The 21,504-nt window shown below is 36.4% G+C and overlaps 1 protein-coding gene across 5 annotated transcripts in view; it reads right to left on the reverse strand.

Annotated features, from left to right (window-relative positions):
• The window catches only part of SMG1 (SMG1 nonsense mediated mRNA decay associated PI3K related kinase), a 98,240-nt gene that overhangs the window by 49,384 nt on the left and 27,352 nt on the right, over window positions 1-21,504 (reverse strand). For 4 of the 5 annotated variants that reach the window (XM_026520244.4, XM_026520243.4, XM_026520245.4 and 1 more), the window contains exons 2-21: window positions 20,861-21,024; window positions 20,179-20,334; window positions 18,210-18,346; window positions 16,992-17,050; window positions 15,746-15,959; window positions 12,994-13,119; window positions 12,523-12,595; window positions 11,260-11,357; window positions 10,324-10,497; window positions 8,394-8,618; window positions 6,624-6,725; window positions 5,712-5,981; window positions 4,044-4,174; window positions 3,698-3,859; window positions 2,920-3,038; window positions 2,147-2,234; window positions 1,956-2,057; window positions 1,362-1,502; window positions 596-795; window positions 12-208 (exon numbers count right to left, since the gene is read on the reverse strand). In XM_026520244.4, coding sequence (XP_026376029.1) covers window positions 12-208; window positions 596-795; window positions 1,362-1,502; window positions 1,956-2,057; window positions 2,147-2,234; window positions 2,920-3,038; window positions 3,698-3,859; window positions 4,044-4,174; window positions 5,712-5,981; window positions 6,624-6,725; window positions 8,394-8,618; window positions 10,324-10,497; window positions 11,260-11,357; window positions 12,523-12,595; window positions 12,994-13,119; window positions 15,746-15,959; window positions 16,992-17,050; window positions 18,210-18,346; window positions 20,179-20,334; window positions 20,861-21,024 — 2,938 coding nt within the window. Of the gene's footprint in view, window positions 1-11; window positions 209-595; window positions 796-1,361; window positions 1,503-1,955; window positions 2,058-2,146; window positions 2,235-2,919; window positions 3,039-3,697; window positions 3,860-4,043; window positions 4,175-5,711; window positions 5,982-6,623; window positions 6,726-8,393; window positions 8,619-10,323; window positions 10,498-11,259; window positions 11,358-12,522; window positions 12,596-12,993; window positions 13,120-15,745; window positions 15,960-16,991; window positions 17,051-18,209; window positions 18,347-20,178; window positions 20,335-20,860; window positions 21,025-21,504 lie in introns of those variants that run through there. The other variant, XM_057307659.1, reaches the window with a different exon arrangement.

Genomic DNA, 21,504 nt, shown 5'->3' on the forward strand with positions numbered 1-21,504 from the left:
CTGAAACCAACCTTGGGAGGTGATGTTAATGCATTAGCGCACCCCTCATATGCGTTATACATTAACTTCTCCAGATTTTCCAGATATTGCAGAAGAAGAACAAGTCTAAGCTGGTTGCTACTGTGGCCTTCATCATTGTCTGCAGTTGTCCACTGACTAACATCTTGATCGGGGTTTAACGTGTGAGCTGCAAGACTTCTAATGATACCTTAAAGCAAAGACAATATTCTAAATTTTAAAAATCTTTAAAGATTCTAGAAGTTGGAGATAATTTCCCAATATCACATTTATCAAGTATCCTCTGTACATCCTCATCATTTAAAAACAAAACTCCCAACATGAAAGATCTCTTGTTTTAGAGGAAAAAAATGTTTTCTCTACACAAATCCCCTAGTTTTTTAACAAAAGTAGACAACCGTGTTGTTGTCAACACAATGATTTGATGAAAGTTTATTCTAACAAACAGTACCTGAAAGACTGACAGTGTATTAAAGAAAAGAAAAGCATATACTCTCAAATTTTGTTTTAACAAAGATAAGGAATCCATTATTTCTTACTATAAGAAGGGTTTGAAAAAGCACAAAGACCTGATTACCTTCAATGGTCTGGAAGGTATCCTGAGCTCTGCCCAATGGTGTTCTCAACTTAGAGAGGACAGTGAACTGTGCTGCCTCCCAAATAGCCCACTGCCAAAGGACAGCATCTGTCTTTAGAAGATTCCGGGGAATTGTTGATTGGTCACGCTTATCCAGTCTCTGGCAGCTATAGAACAATCTTTCTAACCAATTGTCCTTCCTGGGAAAAGCAGTTTCATATTTAACAGATAATGACAACTTCATTAAAAAAAAAAATTTTTTTTTTGCCAGGGAAATGGGAATAGGAGACTACAATTTTTTCTACCTCAAAAAGGCAAAACCTTTAACACTGAGAAGCATTACATCCCTACCTTTCATTGTCAGGAGGTCTTTTACAGTTAAAACAGGATGGGGTATGGTGTGGATGGGTTATTATGGTAAATGGCTTATGATACTTCAGCTATCGGGATAAAACACTCATTGCAACTAAGCATCTGCAGAATGGCTATGTCCCTAGGCCCTCCCCAAAGCATTCATGACTAGGTCAGACCAGTTAACTGTCAAACACATTTCATCACTTAATTTCAAAGCCCATTTTTGTTTCTTCAGATACTATCTTCAAAGCAATTCTTCTTACTGCTGAAAATAAAAATAACCTATTTAGGAAGATATCCCTTTCTACTCTGCCAGTCCTGACATATTTTCTCCTCAAAATGGGCATAGGGTCAAGATATTCAAGAATATTTAAGTTACTTTTGCACATGAAGGAGTTAAGGAAAATCTTACCCTGTTCTGTGAGAATTCCCATACAAAATAAAACTAATAACATCAGAGAAATCTTGTGGGTGGAATGTGTTACTTGGTGCTTTGCTCATGTGACTTCTTAATGCTAAAGAAATCTCTTGAATTTCTGTGTGATTGTTATTGCTGTAGGAAGAAAATAAAGTCACTACACAAAACGTTTTAGTTAAAAGGTTACTTCATACTGTAAGTGGGCTATTTACTTGGTAACTAAGTGTAGAAATAAAAAAATAAAACTGAGACTTCAAAATAGAGATGTTACAACTGAATATTAACTTAATCAAAAACAATAAAGATTACACTGAGTTTCCAAATAACTAAGCTACTAAGAAACACATTTTGGTACTATATAAATTATTCAGTACTTATTATCATGAGCTTCTAAGTTTATAAAAAAATATAAAACTTTGTTACTTTCTTCTAGACCTGCACAATTTGATGCTCTGACATCTCTTCAATCACTAAGAGGTACCATACAAGATGTGACATTAATTCACTAACAGGCAATTTATCACTTCCTAAAGGACTACTAGGCAGTCAAAACAGTAGGATGTTTTTGTTCCAACACAACTATTATACCTCAAAACAACATCTAAAGGAATTGACTTCAACAGCTTTCCAAATGCTTGTCGAATACGAGTTCCACTATGGACAAGTTGAACACGGCAAACATCAACACACCTACAAAAAAATGAAACAGATAATACAAGTGTGAAAACAGCTTCAGGCTATTAAGACTAGGTTCAGAAGACAGAATCTTTAGTCCATACCTCTGTAAAAGATCATCTGGCAATGAAGAAGACAAAGCATGTAGACTGCTGCATGCTTGCAGACAGATATTCACATCTTCAACAAGAGCTATTAAAAATTAAAAGACACTTTCAGCTTGCCAAAAGATTATATGCCCGTATGTCATAAATTCCTGAACCCATCCACTCATTCAACAAACAGTAAGTGCCTACCATGGACTAGGCCCTGCTCCTGTCTAGATCCCCTGCTGGCAGTAACATTTGGGAAAATGAAACATTCAACAAAACCCACTTAAAGTCAAGAGTTGTCACCTCAACCATTTTCTGAAGGAAATTTTAAAAGTATACGGAATGTATAAACATTCACATAAGCTTAAAAATGTGACAATCACTTAAAAACAATTTACATATTAGGAATAAGAAAAAGTTAGGGTGCCTGGGCGGCTCAGTCGTTAAGCATCTGCCTTCGGCTCAGGTCAAGATCCCAGGGTCCTGAGATCGACTCCCACATCGGGCTCCCTGCTCAGCGGGAAGCCTGTTTCTCCCTCTCCCACTCCCCTTGCCGGTGTTCCCTCTCTGGCTGTGTCTCTCTCTGTCAAATAAATAAAATCTTTAAAAGAAAAAAAAAAGAATAAGAAAAAGTTAAGACAGATTATGCGATTATGCATCTGTCATTGAGATAGGAATTATACATTTCATGTTACGAAAATGTTCAAGTGACTATTTTTCTCTCATTACCAAAGATCGCTTTTAAGTGTAGATTAACAAAATTTTTAAAAATCACAGAATCTTACTGTTGGCTAAAAGGCCTTTGCAAAATTTATGGAAAGACGGAAGAGAGAATAAAGGTGCATATGTTTCAGACTTCTTCATTAAAACAGCCACTTCCAAAGCCCAGGTCATTAACAGTTTCCTGAAACACAAAATATCCAGTTGATTTTATATTAAAAAAGAAAAGAAAGAAAAATATTAAAATCTATTCTTCTTGGGGCGCCTGGGTGGCACAGCGGTTAAGCACCTGCCTTTGGCTCAGGGCGTGATACCGGCGTTCCGGGATCGAGCCCCACATCAGGCTCCTCCGCTATGAGCCTGCTTCTTCTTCTCCCACTCCCCCTGCTTGTGTTCCCTCTCTCGCTGGCTGTCTCTACCTCTGTCAAATAAATAAATCTTTAAAAAAAAAAAATCTATTCTTCTTACATTACTTTGCTTTTGGTTTCTTTAAATATCTCAAGCAAAAGGAAACAAAAACTGAAACTACAGAAATTCTTTTGTCAAAAAGTTGCATGCCTTTTAAGAAAATTTCCCCAAACTAGAATAAGTTGTAGCAAAGAATATAAAAAACCTCTACAGATACAGTCTTCTACAAAACATTGCAGGGAAGGGAGGTTTAATTTAATCTTGGGGGAAAGAACAAGAAATCCTAGACTAAATAATAAAGCCTATCTTGAAGTGTTTCATAGTGAAGCTGCTCCACCCTACTATCTCAATAATCTGGATTTCTTATCCTCAAATTACATAGCTAAGTTAATAAAAGTTAAGAACACTTAATATCAGGAAATATTATTTAGTTACCTTGTATCCTGGTTAAGATTATCTTTCTTAAGCAGTATTCCTAGGAGATTCAGTATAATTGAGAAATGTTTTTTTGTAGCTGTAGTTACAGTACTAATCACAGCTCCATCAAACAAAGATGGGGACGAAGAACTAAGACTACTAGATATAAAGTGATCGTGCCTGGAAGACAAAGGAAAAAATCATCTTTTATCTTTAATTAAAAAAAGGAAAAAGGTTAATTCCGAAAGTCAACACGTATTTTTAAAAATCTATACTTTTCAAGAGCCCATCCTCCCCTATAAAAATGAAAAGAAGAAAAACCAAAAAAGCCCTGTTTATAAGAAGTACCTGTACAGTACAGTACCTGGTACAATGAGAATACAACGTGTAGAGAACGGCGTACTGAATGGCAGGGAAGTGAACAGCCAGGTCACCATGCACAATCATCAGATTCTTACTCAGCAGGGCAAAGACAGTTGGAGATAGCGCCCACATCTGATGATGTACAAAAGAAAACAAATGTTTGGCCCCCCCCAAGATACACGTGAGCTTATCCCTCAAAATACGTGTACACATTTTAAAAGTTAAAATGACAGGGGCACCTGGGTGGCTCAGATCATGACCTGAGCCAAAATCAAGAGTCAGACACTTCACTGACTGAGTCACCCAGGTGCCCCTGAACTATACACTGTAAGTGGGAATTGTATGATATTTGAATTATATATCAATAAAGATTTTTTTTTTAGAGAAAAATAATAGGGGCGCCTGGGTGGCACAGTTGGTTAAGCAACTGTCTTTGGCCCAGGTCATGATCTCAGGGTCCTGGGATCAAGCCCCATGGGCTCTTGCATCTCCTGAATTTTCCATATACTACACACGGCGAGGTGCCCTGTCCAATGAGAAAAAAGGCCCATCTTGCTACTCTTAAGCCTTTCCCACCCTTCCCTTTTCCTTCTGCTGCTAATATACTCCATTCCCCTGACTGCCCCTTCCTGACCCATTCTCCCTGTTTCAAGAGTGCAAGACAAAAAGCCTCCTCAAACCTATGTACAATGTGAATTCCTCAACAACAAATTTTAGGGTCTGAGTAGAGTTTACTGTACACCATCAGCCATGACTAGCAGTGAGAAGGAAAAGCTACTTGTGGAGTGACACAAGGCAATCTGATCAGGAAAGTATGCAAATCTAAACATCAAAACTTGGGGCGCCTGGGTAGTGCAGTCGTTAAGCGTCTGCCTTCGGCTCAGGGCGTGATCCCAGTGTTCCGGGATCGAGTCCCACATCGGGCTCCTCTGCTGGGAGCCTGCTTCTTCCTCTCCCACTCCCCTGCTGTGTTCCCTCTCTCGCTGGCTGTCTGTCACATAAATAAATAAAATCTTAAAAAAAAAAAAATCAAAACTTGACTTTTCCCTCCCTTCTCTTTTAGACAATTTTATCCCTTAATTATATCCTATTTTTTTTATTAGAAGTAATGTATTCCAATCCTGCAAGGTCTAACAAAAGGGAAAAAATAAACAAATTAAAGCAATAATTATCAATCAAAGCAAGGTCACATCAAATTCCTTAAAGGGAAGAAATACTGATTCTTTTCCCAAAAGAATATATGAATATTCCTAAAGAAAAGTAGGCACTCAAAAAGGAAGACCATATACAAGCACTAATGTCAGTGAAGAGGAGAAAAGCAGGGAAGAAGGAGCTGTGTATTAAAAGAACTATACAAATCTGAGCTGTGGAAAATCCTGATAAATTTTTTATAAGCATGCTAGAATACATAAAAATTCATAAAAGACATTTAAAAAAAATAAATGTAAAAAATCTTATAAGTGTTGTCAAGGAAAGGAAGGGGAAAGTGAAATACAACAGTAAGAAAACAAACATTCCTGTCAATTTTAATGATCCAGGCATGTCCGACATATGGCAGCGTGGTCTACAGTGGAGATACTGACATAATAGTAGTAAATAACATAGGTAAACATGCAATGAAGAGAGGCTTAAGTGAGAATAAAACAAAAAAATGCAAGTAAAGACTCACCCCAATTAGTGAGTTTTTGGCATTTCCAATTGTAGTCAGGGCACTGAGGTCAAATATAACTACAAATTTTGCATTGTCTACATTGAATACGTGATTTTTAAAAGCCTCATGTTTTATTTCAGAGCAGGCATCAGGAAGTTGTAGACTATGCAGCAGGTTGTTTAGGGCACAAGTCATTTCCCCCAAAATTAACTTATAGGCAGTCTCCAAAACAGGAATATTCTTCAGGCTGAGCACTGCTTGATAAACAGCATGGGCTACAGCAACAACCTTTAAAGAGAGAATTCAGGAAAGTGATAATTAAATGGAAAATAAAATTACTAACTGCATAATGTGATGGTACAAATCAATTTTAAGACCAATAAATTAATTCACTGCCCAAAACACCAAAGACCTAAATTTTTTTTTAAAAAAACTAAACTTAAGGAACCTACATGTGTAAGTTTATAAAAATCTTCAAAAACTTTACTACAGAGTCCTCTAAATTAAAAGTTCTTAAAAGTCCATTTTTTAATAATGGCCGGTATCAAAACACACATAAAAAGAGCAATTTATTACAATTAGGTTTCCTCATCTACTGTAGTGGTTTTGACTGGGAGTCAGTTGAGAAGTTAATAATGAAATTTATGACATACACAGTACTTCTGAATTTATAACTTCATAAATATAGCTGCTTGTTTCATGAAATTTTAAGAAAACAAACTTAATAAAAACAAATTATGGAAATCTGAAAAGACTACCTGGCACACCAGTAGGACAATCAACAAATACTAAGTTAAATAAATCATTTAATCACTGTATTTTGAAATATTTATCATTTCACTCCATTTCATTTATGTAGCCGAGTAAGCAACTTGAGTCAACTCTTCAATGACTGAAGTTACCAAAAGTCTTCGTCAATGCAATACTTACTTCCTTCTCTTTATGGTAACGCAAAAATAGTAGTTTAGATGATGGTATGAACAGTTTTTCTACAAATGATGATGGCAGTTTTGTATTTATCTGTTCAACAATCTAAAGGAATAAAATAAAAAGAAGTGAGCTACCAAGACACAACAGGACACGGGGAAACTTTAAATGCACCAAGCAAACTGAAAGAATCCCATCTGACATGTACACACTATGATTCCAACAATACGACATTCTGGAAAAGGCAAAACTATGGAGATAGTAAAAATATCCATAGTTACCAGGGATTCAGGAGGGATGAATAGGTGGAGCAAAAGGGATTTTTAGGGCAGTGAAACTATTCCGTATGGTACTACAATAATGAATACGTGGCACTATTCATCTGTCAAAACCCACAGAATGTACAATCCAGGGAGTGAACACTACGGTAAACTATGGACCTCAGTTAATAACGTGTCAATATGGCTCATCAGGTATAATAAATGTACCACACTAAAGCAAGATGTTAATAATGAGGGAAACTGGGACACTGGGGTGGCTCAGTCAGTTAAGTGTCTGCCTTCGGCTCAGGTCATGATCCCAGGGTCCTGGGATAGAGTCCCACATTGGGCTCCTTGCTCAGTGGGCAGCCTGCTTCTCCCCCTGCCTGCCACACCCCCTGCTTGTGCTCACACTCTAACAAATAAATGAATAAAATCTTTAAAAAATAATAATAACAAGGGAAACTATTGTGGGAGAGGGTATGGGAACTCCATACTTAAGGCTCAATTTTTCTGTAAACCTAAAAACTGCTCTGAAAAATATCTATTAATTAAAAAAGTAATATATCTAAACTATATTTTAAGGCCTCAACATTACGACACTAAAATGTCTAGATACCTAAATAGGATACATGTATCTACACTTAAACATGGGAATTTTTTTACATTGGCAAAGAGACATATAACTTTGACAGAAATGTTCAGCAGAATATCACCTAAAATTTGCTTTAAAATAATCCAGTTGAGGGGCGCCTGGGTGGCACAGCGGTTAAGCGTCTGCCTTCGGCTCAGGGCGTGATCCCGGCGTTCTGGGATCGAGCCCCACATCAGGCTCCTTCGCTAGGAGCCTGCTTCTTCCTCTCCCACTCCCCCTGCCTGTGTTCCCTCTCTCGCTGGCTGTCTCTATCTCTGTCTAATAAATAAAAAAATAAAAATAAATAAATAAATAAATAAAATAAAATAAAATAAAATAATCCAGTTGGGGATGGAGGCACAGCTAGGAAGAGGCAGAGAGTCAGAGAGGCCTAGATGAATCCAGATGGAGCATGTGTTCCTAATTATAGAAATAGTATTAAGTACACAGAAATTAATTAGACTATTCTGTGTTTTTTGTAAAATATACTTCAAAATGTCCATAATAAATGGTGGAAAGGAGGAAGAATATTTATGGGTAAGAATAAAAATTATAAAACAAGTTTCATATGGGAAACAAAACATAACAAGGTCTTTCAAAATAGTTATCAAGTACCTATATAATATTTATCAGGAATACTAAGTAGTCTTATATGAAAGACAATGTTTCATCAAAAAAAAAAGAAAAAGAAAAAAGAGAAGGAATAAAAGCTACACTGACATGAACACTAAAAGTAAACAGATAACGGAGCAAAAGCAAACTAAATAAGACTAATGCACTCCTTAAAAAAAAAAAGGCCTTCATTTCTTCCATACTAATTTAAAGTTAAGGGTCTGAATAAACAACATATTAAAAAGCAACGAAAAAGAATTCACATACCAATGTAAGTAAATTCAAGACTGAGATGATATAATCTGTACCGCAAGTCTGGCAGTTCTCCAGTTGATCTAATCCATATGTAATGACCATGTCACAATGTATAGTCATGCTAGGATCCAAGCTGCCGAGCAAAACACCAACACACTCATTAGCAGCTGTCAACACAGCCTCAGAAAAAAACACTTGGTTTGCAGCCGTCACACATCTCATTACTCTGTATAGAACCTGCAAATGGGGAAAACAAGCAGCTTTTTAAAAAAATTCACATGCTTCCACAGAGCAAGAAAATAGTTTCTATTTAATGCAGTTTCAACTGAAAATTAACTGCCTGCCTTGTCAGTAGTCTAATATTCTAGCTCTCAGTGGCTGAATAAGAAGGTTATCTTTAGTAAAATATGCAAAAATGATCTTGCCTTAAAAATTCTAAAGTAGTATTGTGACAGAAAATGGAATTTGCCATCCTCTATTTCCGTTATACCCAATTTCTATCACCCTCCCTCTCCCAGCCACAGTGACCAAGTGGCTGAAGCTCAGAATTTTTATATCCACGAAATACACCACTATTTAATACAGTAACATTAAACACAGGAATAACCTGCCATGAGAATAATCTTCCTGCGAAAAAGCACTCGGGCTTTTGGTTATCAATCTTTTAAAATTAAATATCCAAGTCATCTTAGCTTATGAAAGTTCATGTACTGATGGTCTCTTTGGAAAGGTTAAGTCTCATTCCTAACATGAACCTATTTGAGGATTATGAAAATCACTTAATTTCAAACCAAAAACCCCACTAAACTACAATAGTCAATATTAATGTACTAAATTTCTAATAAAAATAAGTTAAGAAAAAACAAAGTGATACAGTTTATTTTTCTGTAATATTCAACAATCACTACATATAGGCTTTAAACCTATAGATTAAAAAGGCCTAAAAGACCTTCATACAAGAATACATTAAATATATACTATCCTGGGAAATGATTATTTTCTTTCCTCTTGTTTTACGTCTAAGTTTATTGTCTTTATTTCAACACTGACACAATCACCAAACCACCAACTTTTAGAAAGGAATGAACAAAATGAAGATACTAAATCATCTTGCTCCAGTTTAAAATATCAAAATGCTGGCTTTAATTATCTTCAGGATCTGACATTTCCCTTCAAATACACAATTAACCTACCAAAAATTACATATAAAATTAATATCCCATTTTATTTGGCAACGAGTTCAACAGAAATAAATGAAAGTTAGACTTGTATCCTAACAGTAAAATTTTAATCATTTAATATTTTATGACTGTATCACGCATGTTTCTGCCTTCTTATTTAAGCACAGTACAGTCACAGGTTCATTTCTCATGTCTATCAAACCGAGCCACTCACTACTCTGTAATAAAGTACAGCTAATGTTTGGGGCTGCTGCGGTGTGGTAATCATGCTGCCTCTTATAACTGATGTCAGACTACTATATACTTAGGTTCTTATATCTTTATAATCTTGGATATCAGACTATCAAGTTGTTTCATCCTGTCATGCTCAGGAAAAATTACTTGAGGCTTTCTTTACAGTGTTATTCTTAGTATGTTGAAAAACGAAACTCAATAATTAAAAAACTAAAGTAGTATTTTTAAAGAAAGATTTTAAAAGGATGTAAAAAAAAATGAATCTATGAAGGATCTCATGAGAAAACACTTACACATGTTTTAAAATGCAGTGTAGCCTTTTTCTCATACAGGGGAGGGGACAGAAAGGGGATGGGATACAATAGATTCTCTACTTTTCTGGCAATTTAAGAAAGTAGCCACATATGTACCTACTTACTAAACAAATGAAGGATTAGTAACATAGTTTCACTAGGTAAAGAAAAAGAAGCATTTACAATACACAATTTTATTTTTGAATGATACTTAAAACTCCTAAAGACACTTACATCTGTTACATATGCCTCGGTAATTGGAGGACCCCGAATTGGGCTGAAGCGTTCCCCGATGCTCCTCACTACAGTACTGAACACTCGGAGAAGCGCAGCCAGCTTTGGTAGCGACACTGATGGAGGAGGAACATCTTCATCCACTGACTCCCCAGAGGCCACATGGCTGAGGTCCTAGATGTGTAATCACAGCACTCTTATTTAAGTAGGTCATTGTTCAAAACAAACTCCCAACTTTTAAGTCAATTAACTTCATTTTTACGAATCAGAAAAGGAAATGTGAGGGGCTCCTGGATGGCTCAGTTGGTTGTGTCCGACTCTCAATTTTGGCTCAGGTCATGATCTCAGGGTTGTTAAGATCAAGCCCCGCATCAGGCTCCACGCTGGGCATGGAGCCCGCCTAAGATTCTTGCTCTCCCTCTACCTCTGCCCCCCATCACCAAAAAATAACATGACATGACATGACAAGACATAAAATAAAATATAATCTCTTAGAATAAGAAACATGAATCTAAATGTAAAAGTAAATTATACTTCACGAATTAACAAATCTATATTTAAATAAGCCAAAAGTAACCTCAGCAGATTAAGAAGATAACTTCTCAGGGCGCCTGGGTGGCTCAGGCAGTTAAGCATCTGCCTTCAGCTCAGGCCATGATCCCAGGGTCCTGGGATCAGGTCCCGCATCCAGCTCCTTGCTCAGGAAGGGACCTGCTTCTCCCTCTGCCTTCAGTTCGGGTCATGATCTCAGGGTCCTGGGATAGAGCCCTACATTGGGCTCCTGCTCAGCAGGAAACCTGCTTCTCCCTCCTTGTGGGAATGCTCTCTCTCTCAAATAAGCAAAATCTTTAAAAAAATAAAACTAGCACTGTTTAAGATTTTTGTTTTGCTCTTAACTGAAATTTTAGAAAATAACTTAGCTTTCTACATACTCACTTCAGCATATGCCTCCATGTCCTCTAGAAACTGACCAAGAAGAGTGGTAGAAAATGCAAGATCAGCTACCCAAAATGGCTCCAAACTCTGCAACCACCCTAGGAATCATAAAAAAAATTCAAGAGTAGAAAAAACAAAAAATCCAAATTAAAAATTTGTATCTAAAAGCCTTGTTTTAAAAGTTATCTAGTTTTCAAGTTGCGTACCCTTAAAAACAATGCCCTATTTCATAAAATTAGGACTGTTAACTGTTCAACATGCTGATCATGATTAACTGATATCTCTTCTGATGCTGCAAAAATGAACAGTCTCCAGAAATTAAAAGTGATTCTTAGTCCTTATTTTTCAGCAGATTTAATATCCATATTGTCAATATACACAAGGCTTGGACTAAAATGCCACAATCTGCCACCAGCCTGGCTTTCTACTCCAGAACCCCAACTACCCACCAAAGGTGTCCACTCATCCCCCCAGTGGAAATGGGTCAGAGCCACTCTCAGTGGTACATCCTATTTTCAGAAGTCCATTGCACCAATGAAGCTAAGAGAAACAATAGCACCTGAAACAAGCTGAGGAGTCCAAATGAGTCGTGCTAGTCATTCACTTAAATCAAAAAAATAAAATAAAATTTATCATTTAAACAGTTCCCCCAAATTAATTCATTTGTTTATTTTTTTAATAACCAAGAAAACGAGTCACAAATATCCAGGATCTTTCATTCTACACTTGAGATTTGCCACTGTAGTGTCTCCTGCCACCAGCACACACAACAAATGATTCATGATAAGTCCTTTCAATTTCTCGCAGGTGCAACATTACAATCTGTACTTACTCTCCCCAACCTAATACTAAGTACACAGTCTTTCTCTAAAAAGATAAATTCTGCTAACAAGTAATGTTCATTTCTAATAACCAAATTACTAGGGCGCCTGGGTGGCTGTCAGTTAAGCATCTGTCTGCTTTTGGCTCAGGTCATGATCGCGAGATCCTGGGATCAAGTCCCATATTAGGCTCCTTGCTAAGCAGGGTGCCTGCTTCTCCCTCTGCCTACTGCTCCCCCTGCTGTGCTCTCTCTCTCTGGCAAATAAATAAAATCTTTAAAAAAAAAAAAAAAGAAAAGAAAAGAAAGAAAGAACCAAATTATTTCTGCGAAGCAATTATTTTTCTTGCATTACGAAAGATATAGTATTAACAGCTGGACTTTGAGGAACCAGAGCTCTTTCCTACAACATTTAAATAACTGGCATATGCTAAATAACTTACCAGACACCTGCTGTGTGAGCGAAGGTTTCTGAGTATGATCTATATGCCATCCAACTAATATATCAACTGTATCCTGGGTAGAAACAAAGAGAAAAGAGCTAATCATTTTAAGGTCTAACTGTTACTTCTCCTGTGGACCATTTCAGATTAAGAAATCCTAGAGAAAGCATCCGCGTTCTACCTATTTGACAGTATACAAACTTAGAAAGGGAGAGGGCAGGGCAAGAGAATAATGGAACTCTGTTTATGACCATGAGGAAATGTTTTTCCTTTAAATATTTTAAGGTATTAATGTCAAAAGTACAGATGGTATTTACAAAAACAATATTACCGCACCATTCTATCCTGGATCTCAAGCATCACTGATTATACTCCAAGAAGCAGAAGCCTTGTTTTCTCTCTGATTCCCAAGGTCCTTAGACACACAACCAATCCTTCACCCCATCATCTGAACAGAGTCACGGAACTCACCCTAAAATTAGTGCTGAAAATATGAGGGTAACATCGAGCCACCAATAGAATGCACTTAACACATTTGCAAAGTAATTCTGGTGTATCCACATTTTCAAGAATGGACTGTAGGCTGGTCATCACAAGCTAAAAAATAAAAGTTATAAACCATGAATATTCAACAAAACAGGAAGAAAACAAGCATGTTGGGTTCATTATTTAAAGTGGCTTTATCTTCGGCTCAGGTCATGATCCTGGGATTCTGGGATCGAGCCCCGCGTCTGATAAGCAGGGAGTCTGCTTCTCCCTCTGCCCCTCACCCCTCTCGTGCATGTGCATGCCCTCTCTCTTTCTCTCTCTCTCAAATAACAGATAAATAAAATCTTTAAAAAAAAAAAAAAGGTGACTTTATCTAAAATTGATTATGATACCAAAGAAAAGAAAGTCTCCAGTTTTAGCTCAAAAATAAGTTGAAAACATTTCATTCCACCTTGAATAGGCTGAAAATAAATACTGTTTCTCCTTATTTAATGTCTCTTAATACTATTCCTAAGTAATGTCTATTCACATCATTCCTAAGTGCTCTCTTTAATACCATGGACTTGATTAAATTTCAAGAACAAAAATTAAGATGTGCTTGGAAAACTTTTCTTTAAACTACCACAACTACTTTCCAATTCAAAATTTACAGCAAATTTTATACAATCTATGCTTTAGGATATTAGTACTTGCTTAAATTTGAATGACTTAGAGAAGAATAGCATGGCCCCAACACATGAATGACAGACATGCAGGCTCCTGTTACCACTATATATAGATCTATTTTTTAAACAAATACATGGCATGCCACTGATAGAATATTTTGCAGCTGTTAGAAACCATTTTTTCCCAAGAAGGAAGGCTCTTCTTTACAAAGAACAAAGTTATTACTACAGAAATAAATGCTAGAACGGGAAAAGTACCCAACATTTTGCAGAGCCAATGTTATAATCTATTCAGGCACAGAATATGAATGCGTGCCGAAAACACTGAGTGAAATATAACTAAAAAACAGGATATTCAGAAGGTTTCAAGGTATCATGCACAGATTACTAATTACAAAAGGAGAAAAACAAGCTTCCACTACGGTGAGATTCTGGTGGTCATCACCTCAACCAGGTGATCAACTCTTCATCTCTGACAGGAAGACAAACCGAAGTTATGTGCCTGCTGGTGTGATGCAACAGTAAGAATGAACCCAGAAGTATTCGTGACCAAAAGGTTTAAAATCAGGAAAGAGCAATCAGACAAACCCAGAAAGTAGAACATTCTACAAATAGGAGGGACAAAAAAGGTATGAACTGTTCTAACAGAGATTAAAGAGGCACAGCACCAGACAATACACAAGTCCTGAAGGAATCCTGGATCAGGTAAGACAAAAGCTATAAAAGATATCCTAAGGGCAGAAGTTTGAATATGGATTGCATTATGTAATAAAATTAATTTTCTTAGGTAGGACAATAATTTTGTTAACTAAGAGAACAGCCTTATTTTTAGGGGATTGTGTGTTGAGGCATTATAGGGTGAACTGTCATGACGTGTATAATTTATTTTCAAATGGTTCAACAAAAAAGTATGCACGCCTATGTGTATAGAAATAAAACAAGTGTAGCAAAATGTTAATAACTGACAAATCTAGATAAAGGATATATGGGTATTTATTATACTGGTCCACCTGTTTTCCTGTGGATTTGAAATTTTTCAAAATAAATATTTGGAGAAATGTTCAAAATATAAAAATTATGCGAATAAGCCCAATTTGGTGTTATGATATTTAGTTATGGATAAATTTCTGAATCTTTCCAAAAATTTTTCATACAACCTCTATAATCAAAATACGGATTTTTAAAAAACAGACTCTAACTACTAGTAAAAGTAACTTAAGCAAAATAAAGCACATCACGAATTGTAAAGAGCACATATAAATAAAAGATATCTGATATTCTTTTTTTTTTTTTTTTTTAAAGATTTTATTTATTTATTTGACAGAGATAGAGACAGCCAGCGAGAGAGGGAACACAAGCAGGGGGAGTGGGAGAGGAAGAAGCAGGCTCATAGCAGAGGAGCCTGATGTGGGGCTCGATCCCGTAACGCCGGGATCACGCCCTGAGCCGAAGGCAGACGCTTAACTGCTGTGCCACCCAGGCGCCCCGAAAGACATCTGATATTCTAAAAGCACATCAAACCCTCATTTTTAGTAACACTATTACTTAACAAAAATTTAACTGCTTGTAACTTTGCTCAAAATTAAGTTGAGAATGATCTTTTAATATATAAAAGTGAAATAAAGCTCAGTAGGGCTGGTTTTCATTTATACAAAGTTATTTTATATAACTTAGAATAAGGATTTTTGACATATTATCAAACCTAAAAAGGCCTAGAATGAGTTGTGTTCAGTTTTCGTCTCCCTCAGAAAAGTCAAGTCCCCTCCTATCCAGCTGTCCTCACCGAGTCCCTATTTTCAAATGTGCAAATGATTTGGGTACTAAACAAATTCAAAGGAAAGCTTCAAAAAAGTGAAAAGAGAAAAATCTAACTTACTTTAAGTCTACCTTTAATTTGTATCCTTTAACTCAAACTCAGAAAGAGAAATGTTATTTATATCATATTTACTATCAGTAGATAACCCCTATACTAAGTTTCCTTTTTCCAAGTTCCTCTCCAAAAACATTGCTAGAAAATTGTTAAGGACAATTTTCTTCCCAAATGCATCAATTTTCCCCCTCATTCTTACCTGCATTACCGATGAAAAGGCTTTCTTTTCTCCTACAGTCTCTAATGCTTTGTAGGTGGCACATAAGTAGAGGAGTTTAACTTCATCTTTTGCAGATGAGCTAAATTTGCTAAAAATCCATTTGAAGATCTTCTCAGCCTCATAGCTCAGAGAAGCACAAAGAAGACCAAGACAGCAAGCTCCCTCCTGTCTCAACTCCTGAAGCAATTTGCTACTGTGTTTATTTCAATACAAACAAAACAAAACACACAAAAGGTTTAAGCTTTCAAATATGACAAGAATGACACATTTTACAAAAGAATGTCTTCAACGATTTTTTAAAATTTTTCTATTCAGACTACATAAAAGATTGAAATTTTATCTTTGAATACGCTCATTACTCTCTCTATCCCACAGTGCCCAAAAGTACCTTTGTTAGACATTAGATTTTCTTTTACAGAATCAACTATTCACAAGCAGTAAGGAAAGGCCCAGAAATACTAAAAACCAGGCTTCAAATTCCATCTCAAGCTACATTAAATAATCCACAAAAAAGGGCAGCAACAAGGATCAGATAAAACACACCACAAATAACTACATACAATGTAGTGTTCAGTAGGTAAGGACTATAAACCAGGAAATGGTACTAGTTAAAGCACAACAAACTTAACAGGATAACAGCATTGATTTAAGTATATTAATAACTAACTATATAAAATGAAACCATCAAAAAGCAGTAAGGTTCATGACCTGCTGAGATGAGTTTTTGGTGCTTTCCAACACTGCAATTCTTTGGGAATCCCCACACGAAGAACAGACTGCACACCTTTGTGGAGAACCCCAGTAGCCTCGTGGAGCAGGTGGTCTGAATCCACTGTTGCCCAAAGAAGGAAGCTCCCTTTCACCTCTATTCTCTAAGCAGTTTCAAAATTCTCTAGTTTACAAAAGTTAATCGCATTCATTCATGCCTGCATTAAGAGTTTATGGCATTCCACAAGTCAATGCTCAATTACTAAGTCATGTTGAAAAATTAGGAAAAAAAAAAAAGAAAAAAAAAAAGGCATTTCCTTTGTAGTGGATTCCATTTGTATTCAATCGTAATTAACATATAAATACTTTAACACAGATAAAAATGGCAGGAGAACCCAGTGAAACATTAAGAAGATATTCATAAATGAAGCCACCAATGGGTTTATCTTCTTGCATATTTTTAAATAATTTCTAAAAATTTATTTTAAAGTCTTAAAATTACCCACTGGTTACTTACCTTTCATTAAGCACATCATGTACAGCAGCCAAGATATTATCCAATTGTTTAACTAGTACCTTAAAAAAAAACACATGTATAAAAACTTCAAATTCCTATACTTTCAAAAACACTGTGTACTTTTTAGTTGTGTTCCCCTCCAAATTCTAATCAAACAGCACACCTTCCTTTTCTTATTATTCCCAGTCCCCAACTAGCAAGGAGTGTTACAAGTTTCGTTTCAGATTCTGAAAGAAATTTATCCATTCCTATGTACTGCCATGATCATCAATGAAAAAAATAAACTCAAAAAGCTTGTTTTAGGAGCACATGGGGGCTCCGACAGTTGAGCACCTGCCTTCCGCTCAGGTCATGATCCCAGGGTCCTGGGATCAAGCCCCGCATCGGGCTCCCTGTTCTGCAGGGGGTCTGCTTCTCCCTCTTCCTCTGCTCCCTGCTCCTGCTCTCTCACTCACCCTATCTCAAATAAATAAATAAAACTTTTTTTAAAAAAGCCTGTTTTATTTACTCTGAAATGCATTAAGAAATGACTGGTGGATGAAGAGGTGAAGAGATAACATGACAAAGCAACATGATAAAATGTTAATGACAGAATTTATATGGCAGACATATGATATTCAGTATCAATATATATTTGAAATGTTTTCAAAAATTTCATTTGCTATAGATTTGAATATTTTCACAAATAAAATATTATTTGACTCACCATACCATTCTCATTAATTTTTGCCTGCTCTATATCAAGTTCTTAATTTCACATTAAGATAATTACTCAGAGTGGAGAGAAATTTGTAACTGCTCCTGAACTTTTTTCTTCAAAGATTTTTTCCATTTATTTAGCCCTGGCCACCAGACCACACCTACCCATGAACGAAATACGTACACCGCAACCCCAATTTCACATATGAAAAACAAAGACATAATCTGTCCTGGCATACAGAAAACAAAATTCTGAGGACAACAGAACAAATGTATTAAAAGGTTAAAAGCATTTTATTACAGAAGACACCAGTGTGGATCCACCAATGGCAGGTAAATTACGCATCAGGGTCATCAAGTTCTCAACCATTATAATATAGGCCAAATTAACCTAGAATAAGGAATCCCTGTCATTTTTCCTAAGAAGCAAAGCTTTTCCCTTCTTAAAAAACTCCAGATAGCATTAACTACTCTATTATGGAAATATAAAAGTTATCAACATTTCCATACTGTACTCACCAGCTTATTTTCTGGTTGCTGAATAAATTCTTTCAACTGCTTTACAGTAGCCAGTCTTCGGTCTCTGTCGTCTTCCCGGGTGATCCTCCGAAGAAGATTCGACAGTCGAGACTCATCAGAATAAGACATCGATCGCTCTGTGAAAATAAACACGTTATCTATTGAGTATAAACACAGACACTTTATAGCCCAAATATCTTAAAGTACATCAAAAATCACAGTCCACTAAACAATAAAACTTCAACTGAATGCAGGTCCCATCACACTTTTTGTCACTATAAGCCTAATTCCAGCAGACTGCTAGGCACAAAGCAGACCCTCAAAAAAGATAAACCTAAGCAAACACCTCATTCCAGAGGACCAGATGAGAGAAAAAGAAAGGCTTATAAATTACAAAAAAGATTTGTTCCAAAATCTTTTCAACATCCAGGTAAAGAGCTGAGTACAAGTAAGAGACGTCTACAGGTTAGGGATAAAGTCTCAACCAGGCAGAAAGAGGCTATATGCTTTTATTTCTCACTTGGTATCCAGTGGAGGGCACATGGTATCCAGTGGAGGGAAGTCTCTTGTTCACATTATCATTATTTTCCTAAGACAAAGTTTTTGTGAACTGCAATCAGACATTCAGTTCAACAAATGTCTAATTACTACCAACCATGTGCAAGGCATGATGCCACCAGGGAAGTGGCAAACCAGAACTGCTCTGCCCTTTATTTTTTAATGACAAAAACAAGCAAGAATGCTCAAACAATTGCCAATAAAAATATACTTAAGTACTAAATTTTTTTTTACATTTTCAGTTGTGCTATTTAATGATTAACCAATGTACAGTAAAAACAAACCACATTAAAGGGTCTGATAGTTTCATTTCTCTCTAAGGCATGGAAAAAAATTAATAATAAAAGAAATTACAACACATCTGAGAGAAGGAAAATGATTTCTTTTTTTAACCCCTAGGCCAATGAGTATTTCAGTAAAGATGGACACTGAAAACATCATTAGGTTACAAGCCAGGAAATCTAGGCTCTATTTACAATTCTGCCACTAGTAAACTACTTAACTCTGAGCCTCAGAGGAGAAAGAACTGGACTAAATAATCTTTGGACTGACTTTCCAGCTTCTATCGTACCAAAGTCAAGGGCTTCAAACACTTTTAAGAAACAGCATACCCTTTGACTAGTGGGACCATGTCTGAAAATTTATCCAAAAGAATTCATTTTTTAAAAATGAAAAAAGCCATACACACACACACAAAAGCAGCTATGTGCACAAAGATATTCACCAAGATACACACAACATGCCCATACACACACACACCTTGGAAGCAAATGGTCATGAACTAAATGTCCAAAGAGTGACTATATCCAACAAAGTATATAAATCAGAAATCCTGATTCCATACTTAGCTTTACCAACAAAATACATTTCTCTTTTAGAAAACTAATGATCTTCATTACCTCTAATCACCTGGCATTCAAGGCACTTTACCTATCCAGTGAGGCTGTGTTATAAGGCAGAAGGTGGTATCAGCATACTTAAGAAAAGCACCCACTCCATTTATACTCATACCCCCTACAGACCCTAGAGTTCAAGGACTTGCTGCAGGAAGACCCCACCACACACTAGACATTCATTATCCACTATGATCAGGAAAATCATTTCTTACCTAGTATTCTAATCTTACCTAGTATTCTAATCTTATTTTAAGAGAATTCTCTAGAAAGTATACTCAAAAAAAGTATTAAAACCTTTCCTGTGAGAATTTGGTCTAAGAAACAGTTTACAGGAGAAAGAATGCAAACAATTATCATCGGTACACGTTTTTCAACTCAGAAGTAAACGAACCAACTCATGTATGCAAAAGCATTAGTAAGCAATACAGCGTCCAGGAAACAAAAGGGATACAGGTGTTTGTGGAGGCATTTATGACTGCACCCCCCCCCCCCCCCCCCAGTTTGCCCAATCTTACCCTGTGATTTCCTCATGTCTTTGATGGCTAACGCACGACTGCCATGCTGAATACTGGTGAACTCAGGGCTGGTCACATTATTAACCCTCAGCTCTTGCCCCAACGACTTCCGACCATAAGTATTTTCCCCAGATCCTCCATTGACACTGTAGCCACCTAAAAACAGCAATATTTACATTATTTTAACAGGGCTCTTTGCTTTATTCCATCAATTCCTGATAGTTCAGGATCTTACTACCTATCTACAGCTCAACCAGCCTTTGCTTCTCCTCCTCTTCCCTTGTGCTACCTGCTTTGAAGTCATTTTGATTTCATTTTGTTCATCCATGGAAGATAAGAGAAATGTAAACTAAATTAAGTCAGACTTTGCACTTTAAAAACTTTTAGAAGCCTAGAGGAGAGATTATAGTCAGAAGACTTCAGCCTTTGTGATATTTTGGATGGCAAGGAAGCTACCTATATATATTATAATGTACGAAAAGAACATTTTAAAAAATTTTTAAGGGGTAAACTGAATAAGTTTCAAAAATAGCACTGTATTTAATATTTATATTTTAAGCATATTAAAAGAAAGAAGTACGGGAGAAAAAAAGAGGGAAAGACGAAGCAAGGGAAAAGCTGGTAGGTTAAAAAACAAACAAACAAAAAAACATGCCTCTAACAATAAAAGAAGCACATATACCCTTTTCGTCATTCTGTATGTCAGTGTGGACTCTGGTATCATCGTGCCTTTGCCGAGACACCACAGCTGAATTTGAAGGTTGCAGTCCATAAGAAGAAGACCCACCCCGATCTCTGGATGAAGAATATTTTAATGTATCTGGGTCGGCTGATGCACTATCAGTTCTGTAAAGAGAGAAGAGTATACGATTAAACTTTAAACAAATATTTTCATAGCCCAAACCATAAATCTTTTATTCAAGCCTCTCCTACCACACTAATTTTTAAATTATTACTATTATAAATAAGCACTCCAATTACTAATAAGTCTTTCAACAGGGAAGGGATTGTCAATGAATGAAATGCCAGCTTTTCAGCCCCTTCTATTCTACAAACCCATTCAGAAATACAGGTAACTACCAGGATTAGAGTGACCAACTCATCCTGCTGTGTTCAAGGGTTACCAATTTTAGCAATGAAAATCCCATGTCCATGGAACCTCCTTCAGTCCAAGGCAAACTAAGACAGCTGGTCACCCTGGTCCAGGATTCTCTTCACATGATTTGATAAAAGGAATCATTCTTCCTCAGCTCTTCTCCCAGGAGAGGTTAATTAGTAGAAAAATTACAGTCTTCCCAGTCATAAAAATAAAAAGCACTGGCAACG

The sequence above is a fragment of the Ursus arctos genome, unplaced genomic scaffold, assembly GCF_023065955.2.
Source record: "Ursus arctos isolate Adak ecotype North America unplaced genomic scaffold, UrsArc2.0 scaffold_57, whole genome shotgun sequence".
Classification (NCBI taxonomy): Eukaryota; Metazoa; Chordata; class Mammalia; order Carnivora; family Ursidae; genus Ursus; species Ursus arctos.